Consider the following 16,722-nt stretch of genomic DNA (forward strand, 5'->3'; position numbering starts at 1 on the left):
CATGCCCTCTCTGGCATGGGGGTCTGCGCGCCCCCGAGATGCCGCACCCTCTCCGGCGCTGGGGTCCCTACACTGCAGTGGGCCCCCAATGAGGCCTCCTCCTTCCCCAAATAGTTTCACCCAAACCACCGGGCTTGTAAACAGAAATCAACAGCAAGGCTATAACATAACTCAAGCTGCCCGGCTATAACATAATTTGAGCCACACAGGGCGTGCTCTGTCCCTCAACAGTACCAAAAGCTACACTTGCAATCAGGCCTCTCACCTTTGCTTGCTCTGGGAGAGCTTTCCTGGTTGGCTGCTGGCAGGGAACTGGCCTCTGGCCTGGGGTTTATATACAAGCCAGGCCCTGCCCCTTCTGACCTCTGGCAGGTGTGGGCCCACAAGCTCATTCTGGCCACCCTGCTAACCAGCAGCTGGGGCTCCCAACTGACTGCTAGGGCCCTCTCCCTAGCAGTTCCAGCCCTTAAAAGGAGCAGGACACCCTAGTGCCCTGCGACAGTCCCCATTTCCTGAACCTTCTATCTTTGATACTTGTTTCTACCCACTTGGGCTCCAAGCCCTGTCAAAGCTTCAAATCCATCAAACTAGCCCCTTTTCTCTGGCTGTAGCCTTTGGCTTTAGCCCACTGGCTCCGGCCTTAGTTCCTCAGCCTCAGTCCACTTCGTACCCCTGCCCCATTCAGGGCCTCTGCTGCTAAGTGCCCAGGCACTCTGGTGTGTGGCCTCCAAACTGTCCCTCATAGCCACTTTCAACCTACCAGTGGTTACTCAATGCATTCCCAACTGAAACTCTAACCCTTGTGGACCAATAAGGAGGAGGGAACTTTGACATGTCCTTAGTCAGGGTTGAAGAGCCAGGGCAGGTTACTTTCATATTGCACTGCACTTGCACATGAGCAGTAAAATAATGAACTAGCATTTCAACTGTTTCCTGCTTGGGTGGCATCCCTTTTCTTAAGGGTCCCTGCTACTACAGACTCGGAACAGTGTACGAATTCTCTGCTCCCTTGCTGGCTGATTTCTAAATGCAAAGTGTTTTCAAGATGACCACACATAAGCAAGTTGTGCTAATCCTCATGCTACTCCATAGTAATGGCTGTTCACAATATGTTTCTACAAAGATTGTTGTGAACATGATTTTTGTGAACACAGATGAGAGAGAAGACAGCTGGTTTTATTAGAGGAATAACTTTATTCCACTGATAATTTCTTTTATTAAAAAGGAGAGAGAAAAAGGAATTAGATGAGAAATGCTTAAAATCTTCAGTAGGACTAAGAGGTACTGAAAAAGAACTTAAAGAAAAGAAGGGAAATCTGAAAAGATGATTTCAATAATAACTGGAGGAGGAAGCAGAGGACAGTGGAAGGAGAAATTTGTATGTTGAGCTTACATTTAAATAAATGACAACAGAACAAGACAGGATTTGAGAATAAAAATATGAGAGCTGAGTAAATATGGACAATGTCAAGTAAGCAGATATGAGAGGATATAAAAAGGTATTCTCCCAATATCTTTCTTGTGCTCAGGAAACAGGGACAGAGGAAAGCAGAAATCAAAGTGCTAAAAGATAGAAATAGTGAGACAGAGAAAGAACAGAGAGACAGAGGAGATAATAAATAAAAATATACCTTCTGGGGACTGAATGTCAAGAGCAAGGATTTAACCAAATTTTGAGTAAGCACAGTTCTATTTCATCACACAGGAGTGAGTCTATGGAGCTGAATGAACATTTTATGCATTTGCTGTTCAGAACAACAGTTCCCAAAGTGTCATCTGAGCATAATTCTGGGCTATGGGGATATCCATAAGTATTCCTTTTGGTTAATTTCTAGTCCTCAACTCACATACTCTGTGGTAACTGAAAAATATACTTTGCTCTCACTGGTTGTTTCTACACGAGATGTTTACTGTGGAGTTGTCTAATTAGCTCCACAGTAAAATGTCAGCGTCTACCCATGTGGTGCTATTAGGACAGAGTAAACTAATTAACTGTGCTGTAGGATAGTACTGCCAGACACAAGTGCTATCGTATGGCACAGTTATTTACTTCACTGCAGTGCACGTGTAAATGCTGACAGGGCTAGCTGCGGCATGAGGGAGGGTGCTTCTGTGCAGGGGCTGCCTGCTGGCTAGCCCCGCACTGAAGCACCTTGTGCCCCAGCCAGCTCCTCTGCAGCACATTGAGCTGGTTTGGAGCAGCCTCAGGCCAGCCAGCAGTACGCCACCCCAGCTCAGCGTGCTACAATTCAGGGCACACATGCAAATGGCACACCTGGGAACAATAAACTCCAGTGTGAACTGCAACAGAGTTTATTCAGGCATGCTAATTGCTCATGTAGATGCACCCACTGAGTATATAACGTGCATGTTTACATAAACTTTGGTACTTGTTGCGCTGGAATCTATTGCTGGTGGGCACCACATTTACAAAGGCACCCAGGATTGCAGTACATTGGGCAGGGTCAGAGCAGCCCTGGCTAGCAGGGAACCCGGAGCATCAGCCTGCCAGCCTGGGGCTGCTCCAACCTGGCTCAACATGCTGAGGGGACTGGCTGAGGCTGCTCCATTGTAGAAGCTAGCCAGAAGGCAGCCACTGCATTGAAGCACCCTCATGCCCAGCCAGCTGTGTCAGCATCTGTATGTGTGCTGCTGTGGAATAAAAAAATCCGTAGCCAGATAGGACTTGTATTTACAAGTATTAGCCTGCTGTGGAGTTAATTAGTTTCTTGCAGCCTAATAGGGCTGCACATGTCAATGGGAAACATTTACTGTGGAACTAATTAGTCTACTCCACAGTAAACATCTTATGTAGATGTGCCCACTGAGTCTGAACCTGCATTTCTTGTGTACTCGAAACACTCACTTTGTAAATATATAAACAATAGACCTAATTTTGATCTCATGCTCTGTATGTTTTAATTAACTACAATAAAATGCCTGCCAATATATACTGCAGTTTATTTTAAACTCAACCAGAAAAACTACTTCAGGAATATTTCATCCTAATCTGAATGCTCTTTTAAAGTATTTAGCACAAAATCCTTTAAAAACGTTTCCTCAAATTTCAGTGAACATAGATAAAATGACCACTGAATAGGTATTAATGTTCCTTTTTCTGTAAAAAAACAAACGCACACAAGTGCTTAGAAATGCATGTTAAGGTACCTACATACATTTTAAGAATGTCATTGTCACTTCTTATACCTAATACCATATTAATCTAAGGCTATAAAGCACTATTTGCAATACAGTTCTAACATAAATTGCCCATGGTGAAATGTAAAGTGCCATTAGTTAACAAAACCATATAACAGCACATTTTATATTCTAAATCTGACATCTGGTAATAGCAACTATATATATCATAATGTTCTACTTACCCTCTATAATGAATCCCCAAACTGTTTCAAATATGAGTTTATATGCTAAGTGCACACTCACTGTACTGAAAACCTGTAATTGAGTTAGGACAAGACAATGTAGACTTGGCAAAAACAAGTAACAGCTATGATGTATTATTCACAGGCAGTTCTGCCTAAAACGTGGCACAGGAGAGTCCTGCATGTCTAGAAACTAAAATAAGGCCTTAGTAAAATAAGTGTCTTAGTAAAATATAATGTAAGATGTATCAAAATCAGATAAAAAAATTAGGAGTCTCAAATCTGACCCTAATACACATGTAGATGCACCCACTGATTATATATTGGGCATGTCTACATAAACTCTGGTACTTATTGCACTGGAGTCTATTGCTGACCAAATAGGTCAGACTTGAGTGTGGGGCTGCTATCTTTCTAAGTGGCTGAGTGTAGGCTTACCCTAGTGCCATAACCAGGTGCCTGCTAGGGCTCCCTCTTTCTGTAGCTTTGTAGTTAACACAATCAGGGAGTCCTGGTTTCTAGTCCCTGCTCCCAGACAACATTTGTGTTTTATCCAGACTGTAAAATGCAGAAAGAATCCTGACAGTGAAACCTAAGACTCTCTCCCTCCAGGTGAATGAACTAACCACTAGACTACTGAGTTATTTTCCCTTTTGCTCTTTCCTTGCCTCCATGAATCTTGAATTCCTTTTATGTGTGGTGACTTCGCTTCAACAAGAGGGGCTGAGACTGCACAAAAAGAATCTGTTATAAGAACATTGAAGTTTCAAATCTAAGCAAAGATAGAAAATGCCAGTTACCTGTGCAACCTTAACTCAGCCCCTTTGCATATATGCATTATGATAGGCTTAGATTATGTCCCATACTATATTTTTTTCCATGGGAGTTCTGCCATATGCAGTTACTATTCATCTATTGAGTGTTTATTTATACCCCAAACAGTGAATGTGTGGCCGGAGCTTCATTTGGTGAATCATATACTGAATACAAACTAATGAATTTCTTCATGAGTATCTATAAAAGTACAAATCTACCCTGCTTTCTGACCACAGTCGCTGAATGTTCAAAAAACATTCATATGTTTATCTTCATAGGCCTACTGTGAAACTTGGTGGTGATATTATTTCAACTCAGCTCTGGCAAACTGAGGTAAAGAGGTCAAGATCTCCAAAAACAATCGGGCCTCATAGACGTGTCAACTGAGGCCAAAGAGTTTAATTCAATAATTATCCAGTGTCCCTGGACAAAAGCAAAGGATGCATTCAGATAGGGACTATGAATAACTTTTATCACAATTGCCTACTTATACAACTTCATCATTACAATATTTGAGTGAGTGCCTCATACTCCTTGCATTTGTTTCTGTAAAGCCACTATGAGGGAGGAAAGTACCTCTATCCCCATTTTACTGCTGAGTTGCTAGGGGAGTAGAAAATTGAATAGATGTTGTGTCCCAACATAGTGCTCTAACCACCAGAATATCCTCCCTCTATTCCCCTAAGCTTTTAGGGGAAATATTTTATTTCCCCATTACTTGATAACTATGTTTATGTGCTGCTTTGTAAGTGAATTCTAGTAGCATATTAATTTTGACCTGGAGCAAAATACCCTTACTTGTACAAATAGTCCCACTGTGGTCACACTGGGTATTGAGCCTCTGAGAACAGCTGGATCTCACATGACTTGCTTGTGCTGCTTTTCTCCTACACATTTTTTATCTACAAAGCTCCACCTACACCCTTCAATTCATTTACAACATTAAGCACAATTAACTCCTTTGATTCATGTCAGGATGAGGCTCAATGTAAAATAAAGAAAAAGACTTTGGAAGTTAAAATAACAGAGAAGATTGTGTATAGGAGGCGGGCATCTTGAGCACCTTCATGGTGGATTATTAATATCACAAAATTCCACTGTCATGACAGACATTTGGATTTACAATCTGATTATTTATGGCAATCAGTACTGTACATGTAAGACACTCTACAGCTTTTGCCACATATAAAAGATAGATGGATCAACTAGAAACTGCAGACAGAAACAATGTTCTAGAAAAAGAAAAGTTAGTATGAATTATACAAGCAGAGTCAAAAAGTATATATACTTCAGGACTTGTGAATTAAGTATACTACTTATATTACTATGTATATTAATAAAACCTAAATACATACCTTTCAATAGTAGCCTACTGAGTCAAGTTTGACATGGTACTCATTCCCTCATACCAAAAATTATTTTTGCAATATGCTACTATTTAAAAAAAAAAAAATTCAATTAGTGTATCAGTAGAAAAGAAGTAGAGTTTTTAATCTGTTTTCATTCCTTGACTTCAGTGCACAGTTTATTTTTATTTCTTTTCATTTCTGTATGCAACTGTGAGTGGGTCAACAACAGATGGCTTGCAGGATTAGTTTACCAAAGTGGTACAACACTAGTTTAATTTTTCATATGTATTGAAAATGTATAATAGTATGCATTACATGGGGTCACTTACATAAATGTCCCATCATCAAACTCTTTTTTTCTAGGCAGGTGATACCAACACACGATTGTATGACTGTAGGGGAACAATTTCACAGGATACATGTTTATCCAAGAATCTGTGGTCATCTGGTACACTGTCCTCTGCTTTTTCCTTTTTTCCTCCAAATAGGCCTGTCAGGCACATGACATATCATAATGTACTCAGTTCTCAATATTTCTTTGAACAGATAGAGCTAAAGTATATGGCTTGTTCCAAAGTAAATGATTATTTGGAACACAGGTCTTGAAGGAGGTTGTCTGGGTCCTCTATTGTAAACCCTTCCCTTTCCTAAACTGATTAGAAAAATTGAACAATGCAGAATACTACATAGGGTAAATTCTCTTAGATGTTCACACTTATATCTGCATCAGGGTCCTGTTAAGTTGAAAGTTGGGAAAGATTCTGCCACTTATTCATTTATTATTTGATTTGGTTGGGACTTAAAATTGCAAAATAAAGCCCATGATTCTTTACATGCTTGATCAACCATGCATTTTTCTATCATGGGCCTGTAGCACCAAAAACAAACTTCCACAACCAGTGTTTCCTCACAGCAAGAATGCTGAATTCCCTAAGAAAATGTTGCCAAAGCGCCAAATTAATATATGGCTGTCTGGTAGCATCCTTTTCTCTCCATATTGCTTCCTCCCAAAGCAGTTAATTTTGCTTGTGTAGTCACATGCAATTTGAATCCCACTGTGGGTCAGAAGGGGAATTTCAGCCTGACATGTTTAAAACATTCTTAAAGCATTAATCAATTGGATGATGCACAAATAAACAAGTATATGGTCACATTGCACCAGATTCTTCCACTCTTACTCATGTATAACTGGGCTCAATTTCAGGAGCAGTTCCACTAGGTAGAGTGGAACTATTCAGAGACTAAGTTGCCACTTAAAGTGAATCTATGTAGTAGGAGCTTAGCCATACAATGCTTCTTAACTCCACTGATGAGGTCATGTTGGCTTAAAACTGGTGTAAGCAATAGACCTGTGCGAAGCGGCTAGTATTCGCTTTGGATTTGGAGGACAGTGATTTAATTCAGTGATTTGAATCACTGTCCTGAATTGATTCAGAGATTCATTTGTTGCCAAATCTCCAAATCACCCAGGCACATCCCTTTAAGGCTCTGGCCCTTTAAGGGTAACAAAAAAAAAAAAAAAAAAAGCAAAAAAAAAAAAAAGAGCAAAATCCCAAACCCCTAGACTCAGTGGTTCCTGCCTGGTGAGGGCCAATCCCTGCTGCCCCACGCCACATGGGGGGGCTCTTCCACGAGCTCCCTGAAGCCCCAAAGCCACTGCAGGAGCTGGTGAGTCTGGGGCTTTGGGGTTTGTTTTTTTTTTCTTAAAGAGCTGGACCTGGGGTGGGCGGGGCAGCCATGGGGGGGGGGTCAAGGAGCTCTTGTAGAGCCTCCCACACAGCGTGGGGCAATGCTGGGCAGTGAGGATTGCCCCTGCCTGGCAGCACCCTGTGAGTGGGGCTTTTTTTTTTTAAATGCACCAGGAGCTGGGGTGGGCATGACAGCGATGTGGGGCTGGGACCTGGCTGGGATACCCCCATAGTCCCCTCCCCCCTCCTCCAGGCCCACCTCCCTCGCCCCCTACTTACCAGCTCCAAGACCAGCTCCAGCAGGCAGGGACCGCCCAAATCATTGAAGCTCTCTGAATTGATTTGGAGAGCTTTGAATCGATTCAGACCTTTTTAATGGTCCTCTGATTCAATTCGGATCTGGAGATTAGGCCACCAAATTGGGCCGAATCTCCTCCAAATCGCATCACCACCTGAAGCTTCGCACAGCCCTAGTAAGCAAGTATAGTTAATTAGGTTAGCATTGTTTGATTTCCAGTTAAGACACTGGTGTAAATTAGATTAGAATTAGGTTTGTACTCTTCCTCTCTGTCATTACAACCATGCATACAGACAGTATGACAGGGTAAGAGGTTTTATTATTTCACCCTATCCATTTTGGCATAAGTAAATGATGCACATCTTCACAAAAAATACTTTGCAAGTCACATGCCATCATAGCAAGAATATGTGGGTTTGCCATCATATTTTACATCCCCCTGTGTGTAGAACTGAGTTTTATGGATAACATCTTTTGGTATTCAAACTTCCAAAAAGAGATGAGAAATGGGACATTTTTCAAAAAGTGATACGAAGGCTGCAAAACTTGTCTAATAACAAGAGATTAAAGATGCTCAGTCTAGTTAATCCAAGAGTAGGTTAAGAGTTGACTTGATCATTCTACAAGTACCTATATGGGGAAGATATTTCTGATGGTAAATGACTCTAGCAGAGAGCAAGCAGAGAAGGAAGCAGAACAAGGCATGGTGGTTGGGGGCAAATTAAAATTCAGTCTCAAAATAAGTCACAAGGTGCCCAAAGGTGATGAACTATTAGAACAATTTAAGGAATCATGCTACATCATTTGATGTTTTAAAATAAAGTCAGCAAGTTCCTATTTTGATATTGCTCAAGCAGAAATTATGGGATTGATTCAGAAATGTATGGGCAAGTTTTTTTGACCTATGTTATAAAAGGAGAGCAGATTACATAATCTTATGAGTCTATGATGATGGTCTCTGTTGACAGAAATAGGTTTGCCACTGATTTCAGCAGGGCCAAGATTTCACTCCTACTCTTAAAAGTATCAATAGGTAAAAGCAATCTCTTGTATCAATATCCAAGAGCAATAAACCTGTACAACATTACAAAGCCCTGAAGCTCAGGTTTCAATTGCTGTTTCTAGTCTGTGTTCATAAAATAGTGAATGTAAAAACCTTGCATTAGTTCAAAACTGATTAGAGAGGTAAATTAAATCCTTGGCTTTAGTCTATCCTAGATTTCAGGTTTAAATATTCTGGAAATAACTATTTTTTGTTTAAAGTTTTTTATTTCTTTTTTAAAGGTCTTTAGAAAAGTAGGATATTAGGTTCAGCTACCTTAGATGGGTGAATTGGCAGAATGCAAGTGAAAAAGTTAAAATATTTGAACTGCAGTGCTGCATAGCAATGTATGCTCTTACTCCAATCCATTGATATAACTCGGCACCATGCAGCGTCAAATCCTACAAGTGGTTCTGTGTCTGCAGTGCATACCACATGTTTGCAGAAATAAAAGCATTTATTCTACAGACAGGTTATGTAGAAGAGGGAGTATATAATGCAGCAGTTTTAATTAATATGGATTTAGGATTAGGTCATTAGGATGTGTAATCAAATGGGCGAGTCTACATGTTCATTAATGCACCGTAATTTTGGCACATTAAATAATGACAGGTACTAACTTAATGTGCCATAATTAATGCTACAGCGCATTAGGGCACATGAATGCTTTTTCTTTTTGTGATGCTACTGAATGTTAGACTAAATCTGCTGTGCATCAGCGAGCACTTTTCCTGCCACACTAATGCCCAGTAGAATGTCTTCTGCGCATTGTCTCAAAGACATGTTTACTACATATTTGCCTTATTGCACTATTAAAAAAGGACAAATCTAAACTTGAAACACCCTAGTTTTATGCAGTACTGTACTTTTTCCTTGCATTGAGTGAAGGTCACGGCAATTTTTTTTTCTAATCAATTTAAAAACTGTTCTTTTTTAAAATCCCATTATGTCCAAAATTATATAGTACAGTGGTCTCCAACCTTTATGGGTAGGAGATCACTTTTTGAATTAAAAAGCAAACCAAGATCTACCCTGTGCCACCACCCCCACCCCACAGGTCAGTCTGTGCAGAAGGCAGGGGTGGGGGAGGCAGATCGAGGCAGAGGGAGAAAAAATTGTTTGGGTGCCCCCCTCCTCCAGCAGGTAAGTGTGTGGGGGGGGAGGGCAAATTGAGGCCCCAGCAGTGAGGGAGAGAGCGAGGCACAGGCAGGAGCATGCCCCCCAGGCCTCACCCCCTGCTACTGCCTATGCCCCACTCCCTCCCTCACCCCCAGGCCTCCACTTGTCCCCTACCCCCCACAGCTCCTGCCTGTGCCCTGCTCCCTCCCTCACTGCTGGGGCCTTGATCTGCCTCCCTCCCACAGCAGTGAGGGAGGGAGTGGGGCAGGGGCAGGCGCTGCACAGCCGAGGCAGCAGTGGGACAGAGCCATGAGTGACTTATGTGGGGAGGGGGGCACGTATATCCCTGGATCTGCACACAGAGCAGGGCAGGGCCAGCTAGGGCCAAGGCAGCACCAGGCTCTTCCTAGCATGGCTTTTTGACCGTGCAGCAGTGCTGGCAGTGGGGATACAGGCACCCAAAAATTCTCTGTAGGACCCTCACCACCTCCCAGCCCCGCCCGAGAGCCGTGCAGCCATACAGCCATGCTAGAAATAGCCTAACGCCACCCTGCCCCGCATGCAGGTCTGAGGGCGTGTGCCCCCCATGCCTTCCAGGTCTGCATGCCCCTCTCCATACACAAGCTGCTCATGGCTCTGTCCCGCACCTGCCCCGGCTGTGCAGGGCCTGCCCCTACTCCACTCTCCGCCCCCCCTCCCTCAGCACTGCAGTCGTGCCACTACCCACCCCTGCTGCAGCTGCCAGACGCCTGCAGCCAGGCCGCCTTGCGGCCCTACTGCTACCCTGCATGTGGGGGGGCTTAGCCCCGATAGCCCCTCACTTTTGCCACCTATGTCCCCTGCCACCAGGTGAGTGGGACCCCAGCCGGGCCGGAGGAGGGTCAGAGCCTGGGAGGCTCATCCAGGTGCACGGGGGGGGCTCTTGCCACTGCATGCACCCCGGCAGAGGCCCAGGGGGCACATGTTCCCCTGACCTGTGCACGGGGCTCAGAGCGCAAAGCCTAACATGCAGCAGCAGCCACCTCTGCCCCATGCACAGATCCAGAGGGTACATGGGCCCCCAGGCCTCCACCAGGCTGCATGCAGCGTAGGAGCACCCCTGCGTACCTGGGCTCTGACCCCCTGCCCCCACCCCTCAGGTGAGCCAAGGCCCCACTCACCCCTGCCCCATTCCTTCCCTCACCGCAGAGAGTGGAGGGGGTTCACCCTACTCATGCAGCCCAGCCCCGGTGACAGGGAGCATGGATCAGCCTAGCTACACGTATCCTGCTGCCATCCCACCCTGGCCGCTCCGCACGTGCCTCCTGCCACTCCCAATTGCAGAGCCTCTGACAGTCATTCTCAGTCTGGGGGGACTGAGCTTTTCCTCCCAAACCCTAGAGCAATTTTTAAGTTCTAAACATTGAAAAAGCAGTCTACCTTTATTATCTATCAACCTGTAAACCTGCCTCATAAAGAAAAAAGAAAAGAAACGAGTCTTCCTTTTTTGATTACAGACATGCATCAAAAAGGTTAGGTAGGAAAGACATTCATACATCTCTTCCCAAAAGGCACAATGACGTCAAAATGTATTGGAAAAGGTATAAAACTAGCTTCTTTCAACTAAATCTTGTCTGTGGAGCTGTATGCATTAATAAAGCCCAAAACTTAGGCAGAGTGTATATTTTACATTAACAACTTTGTGGGCACAGAAAAGTAACTTTTGAAAACTAAACCAATGTGCTTCAGAAGCAAAAATGCCATAGTTTACTGCTTTATGGTGGTAGCCCCAGACATTTACTTGTTAGCCTTGTTATAACTACCTGAATGAAAAAGATTACTGTAAAACATGATGTTCAATGGTTCGGTGGTTAATCGATTTATAATATTTATTGTACATGTTACAATTGGCACTTACATCTTTGAAGACTAGGTACTGCAGCATGACATTCTATTAGAAGCACTACACAGCCTTCTCTCTACTATATACTCGGCAGCAATTACAAGGATTGCTTCTTCTCTTTTGAAGTCAGTAATTACATGTTTGTTTTCATGTAATGTCTCTTTAGTATAGCCTGAGAGAAATCAACCATTTATGGGATGGTCTCGCTGTGTATTTCACATTCTGTTTTAAAAAGGAATAAAGGACAAAAGTCAATTGGAGTTAAATAAGACAAGGTTCACAGTGTAATTATGAATATAATAAACAAGTCAAGATGTATTAAGACTTGCCTGTTACTTTCCACAAAAATAAAAAGTGATTCCATAATTTTTTATGGCAAGTATGTTTGAATAAATATGAAAAAGATCACTGTGAAAATGTCTTTAAAATATACAGCAGACAGAACAATTACAATAAAGCATCATCCCATCATGATTCGTTTTTCCCTTATAAGTAATAAGACTAACAAAATCAACTAAAAGAAAGTAATTATAACACCCAGGTAAGTCGAGATGTACAAGCCAACCAGCTGGCTCTACAGGGGAGAGGTGGCATCCAAGCTATTACAACTAGAGTAAATGGCACTTCTTAATCAAGTTTGGCTTTGCTAGGTATTGTTCAGATTGATTTTTTTCAGTTTATAAACTTGCACTTCCCTTTCTATTCTTGGGAATAATTAAGAAAAAATCTCTTTCTTTTGGCCATAACAGTTTGTAACATTCTTTAACTTTTGTCTTGAAGAGCTGCTCAGGATTTTCTCTGTAGATTGCACTCTGGATGTTTCCGCTACTGAGACATGGTAGAAGTTTGGTAAACGGATGTCATATCGAAATCCTTTTCCTATGTGCACTCTGTCATTCAAGGCATATAGCTTATCAGCAATGTCACTCCCAATTAAAACTGAAAAGAGACGCGAGATGAAACGATGTTTAGCAAAGAGTAAATACAGTTTCTTTCTCCTCCAGGCCACATATTGACAGTCAGTCTCTGCTGTAAGTGTTACCTGTAAAACAGAAGATTAAAAATAGCTAAATTCTGGGGCAATGATCTCAACTATAAAACTGCAGTAAAGGCTTGGTCCCATTGCCCTTAATTAAGTGAAACACTTGGGAGTTTCCTTTGGATATTCACAGAAGTCCAGCACCAGTAGGCCTTTCTTTGTTGATTAGAACATTCCATTTAGAATGCTCCAGCATTAATCGAGTCTGCTCTGACATGTTCTAATCATGATGCATTGGAGCATGTGTAAGAGTGCCCTAAGATTTTGCAGTTATGCTATAAAACTAAATAAAGGAACATACCAACAGAACATGCAACCAGATCATGAACAAGACATTCCTCCCAACCATACTCAAATACTAGATATAATACAAAGAGACGGTCTTAATGACTAACAATGCACCAGTTTAGAAGTACAGCCCCAACACTATCCTACCCTCCCCTCCCACCCTGAAGTTTTACCTGGAAAATACCTTCTTCTGTGGGTCTTAGTGAATCCCATTCAGGAGAATCCAAAAATTGAAGGGGGAAAATGTAATGCAGAAATTCTCCATCAACTGTCACTCTGATCCTACCAAAATATAGTGGATGTTAATAGTGCATCTACAGCAGTAAAGAGTGCAATAATGGCTTAGTTGTAATATTAAACAGCAGTCAGATGCGAGTATCATCAATATAGGGATTTGAGATAATCTATCTGGTTTGTTTCATTACTCAATTATTTGGTTTGTTTCAGTAAGTTTGTCTTAACAGGATCACACAGGATGAATATGCACACACAAACCCAAGCCAGAACGGTTCAAATCCTGTAGTCCTTATTCCATAGGAACTGGCTTATGGAGATACTGAATAAAATGCTCTAGTGGCCTGAAGTGGCTAGTATGCTTAGAGGAAACACCATTTGCCTTCTTCCTTTTAGAGCTGTAGAATCCCTTTCAGGGTTTAATGGGTCTCCATTTTAGAGAGGGTGAGGCAGAGACATGGCAGGGGCAGGAATGGAAGCACTGTGGCAAACACTATTCATGTAAAATGTATAGCTCATGTCATGCTGTACAAGTATTCCTCACTTAATGTCATCCTGGTTAACACTGTTTCATTATTACATCACTAATCTATTAGAGAACATACTCATTTAAAGTCACGCAATGTTCGGTTATAACATTGTTTGGCCACCGCCTGCTAGTAGGTAACTACTGTGATGTAATTGGCTTCACTTAACATCGTTTTGCTTAAAGTCACACTTTTCAAGAATGTAACTATGACGTTAAGTGAGGAGTAGCCATACCAGAAGCCCTACAAGGGCTGTAGTTTGAGAACAGGAAATAGCATGGAGACATATGACTTCTAAATAAGTTACCGAAAGTTTTGTAAATGTCCTTAGACTATGAAAATTTCCCTTTTTGTTTCCTTACACGGACAGCTTTTTAGAGGGCTATATGGGAAGGAAGTACCTCATGTTGCACCTCATGAAGGGGTGTAGCCTAAGCTTCCCGTGTGAAAGGATAGGTACCTTTCCTTCAGCATAGCTACATGGCAAGGACTGATTTGCTCAGCTGCTGTAAAAGGGAGATTGTTTCTTATGTCCTTCCCACTCCAATGCATCCTTGAGGCAGCCAGATGGTCTACAGTATGGTGATACTACATTAAAAATGATTTTAGCATTGGCCAGAATGCATGGGATATCACTTACCCTAATACATAAAGCACAGTTTATACTAATAGAATAGGTAAGTAGGAAAAGGCCTCAAGCATTAACAGGACAAGAGGTGGGTAATATATATTATATTGTACACACATTGATGTATGCAACTGCACACTCTTATCTGAAAAACTTTTACAAGAAAAGATGGATAAAGTATAATATGATGGTTTGAAAAAAATTGACAATCTTGATCTTTAAGCTATTAGTCTTTGGGCTCAGTGTTGTTATGCTGGACAGTTCCAGGATAAATTGAAACATTAGGTGTCAGCATATTTAAGCTATTATAGCTGTATGTTGCTTGTTCATATTTAATAAATGCAGTCATTTTAAAATATTAGGAAGGACAAAAATATTCCTCAAGATGGAAATTGATACAAACCTGCCTGATATAAGCAAAGAGAGTTTATCAATAGGTGTTTTGCCTTGCATGGCATAACAATGCTCCTTCTCCAGTGTAACCACCTCTGAATTGCAACACAGGACAATCTTCCTATAAACTCTTAAGGAGATTCCCAGAGGCTGAAAAAGGGCACTGTAGAGTTCCTGGAATTCTTTTTCAAAGGAAACACTCCGAACTTGATAGGTAACATAAATAAACTGTATGAAGCAGATCACAAACAATATAAAGTTCCAGGAGAATATATCAGCAGCACACACATCCAGCCAAGCCCAGACAGAAGCGCAGAGAAAACCCAATCCAAGTAAGCTGTAGACATATAGTAGCCCAAAAAATCCACTTCCACCCATGAAGCCAACAACAAACAGAATACTAGCTAGATGGTAGATAGAACCTTCTGCCTCTGGCTTCCAGTTCACACAAGTAGGATGTGCATAGATCAAGCTTTCCCAAAAACTTGCATTTTCTCCCATGGTTGGGTTAATCAATTGATTAGTTCAAGTCTTCTCCAGCTCCCAATTCTTTCTTTATATAAAAATAGGTAGAAGGGTCCATTGTTTTTCCATCCTTGTAGCCACTGTTAAACTGATCACTATAACACCAAGCTCTTCTTTACTAATAAGGTGGCAACATCAAGACTTTCAGCATCTAGGAAGTTGGAACACTCAGAAATCCATGATGTTTCCCATTGGCTCAGGTGTCTTCCTGATTTTGGTTGGATCCATAACTGGATCTAATCTGTCCCAGGGAAGAAAACAGAGGACTAGTGATACAATCATTTTCACTAGGAAGCCAAATAAGCTTTGATGGTCATTTCTGGCCCTTAAATATTGTTTATAATCATCTTGTCTAGCCTCTGGTAGAAAGCAGTTCAAATATGCCACTGACCTGCTTTAGCACAGCAGTCAACCTCTGGCTTGTGGAGCTGCATCATTTGGGCTGCGGGACTCCCCATACATCTGGAACTTTGGTAGTGCAGGAACAGCAGCAGTGGTAGTTGCCGTTTCCCTGCTGTCAGATTTCTGGACCTACAGGAAGCCCCACAACCCAGATAATGTGGCCCAGCACAGGGCTGGATCAGGTTCACAAACCAACCTGTGTGTGGGGCCTGGGATCTGGCCAGCAAGGCTGAAAGGCAGGGCATCACTGCTCTAACATTAAGTGCATACTTTTTGGTCGAGTTATAGCATGCCTTTGAAAGTCCATCCAAAAATCTACATTTAAAAACCCTAGCCAGTACGGAAATGAAACAAATTTCTAGATAAAAGTTATTATGGTTAATTAAGCCTCACTTTAACTGCAAGATGCTTCTAACTGAACTTTTTCTTAAAGCATATTTCTTAACAATATGCTGTCAGGCATTCAATAATAATCCTTTTGAGGTACTGAAGAACTGGCATGAAAGATGAGATCAGATCAATTTAATGAATTACTCAATGTAATGAGATTACAAAGAAATGTAAGGCCTAGCTAATCATATGCTAGTACAAAACCAACTTTTTATATTCAAGTTTATTCATTTTTAAAAAATAATGCAGTAGATTAATTAAAGGGACAACATTTTATACTACAAGTTTCACACACAAAGAAATTACTCAGACATGAAGAAATAGCGAACATTTTTTATTAACTTAAATATTCTATTGCATGGGGGTGAAATCAGATTCTTGCTCCCAAGTGAGTTCTATTCATCTAGGTGCCTGCATCTCCAAGGGCTGTAGCACTGAAGAGACGCTGTAGCATTTACAAATAAAAGAATAGTAGGGGTGCACCGACAGATTTTTTGGGGTCAATACCAATGGCCAATTTTTAACAAGACATATCATCTGATACCGATCTGATTGCTGATACGCAGCCTGCCAGCTTGGAGAGTGGTGTCCGGCTGGTAAGTCTGTTGGGTGATGGTGGGGAAGGTGGGGCAGACCAAGGCCCCTGTGGTGAGGGAAGGAGTGGGGCTGGCACTGGGTCAGGGGCAGGCACTGCCCAGCCAGGGCAGGGTGGGGCATGG

General features: G+C 42.0%; 1 protein-coding gene across 1 annotated transcript in view; it reads right to left on the reverse strand.

The window, feature by feature from the left end:
• LOC102570572 (blood vessel epicardial substance) overlaps positions 1 to 16,722 on the reverse strand; it is a 98,538-nt gene that overhangs the window by 61,348 nt on the left and 20,468 nt on the right. Inside the window, exons 2-4 of the mRNA XM_019499906.2 lie at positions 14,697 to 15,452; positions 13,078 to 13,186; positions 11,546 to 12,619 (exon numbers count right to left, since the gene is read on the reverse strand). Coding sequence (XP_019355451.1) covers positions 12,293 to 12,619; positions 13,078 to 13,186; positions 14,697 to 15,187 — 927 coding nt within the window. The 5' untranslated portion in view covers positions 15,188 to 15,452 and the 3' untranslated portion in view covers positions 11,546 to 12,292. Of the gene's footprint in view, positions 12,620 to 13,077; positions 13,187 to 14,696; positions 15,453 to 16,722 lie in introns of the transcript that reaches the window.

The sequence above is a fragment of the Alligator mississippiensis genome, chromosome 1 (genome assembly GCF_030867095.1).
Source record: "Alligator mississippiensis isolate rAllMis1 chromosome 1, rAllMis1, whole genome shotgun sequence".
NCBI classification, from domain to species: domain Eukaryota; kingdom Metazoa; phylum Chordata; order Crocodylia; family Alligatoridae; genus Alligator; species Alligator mississippiensis.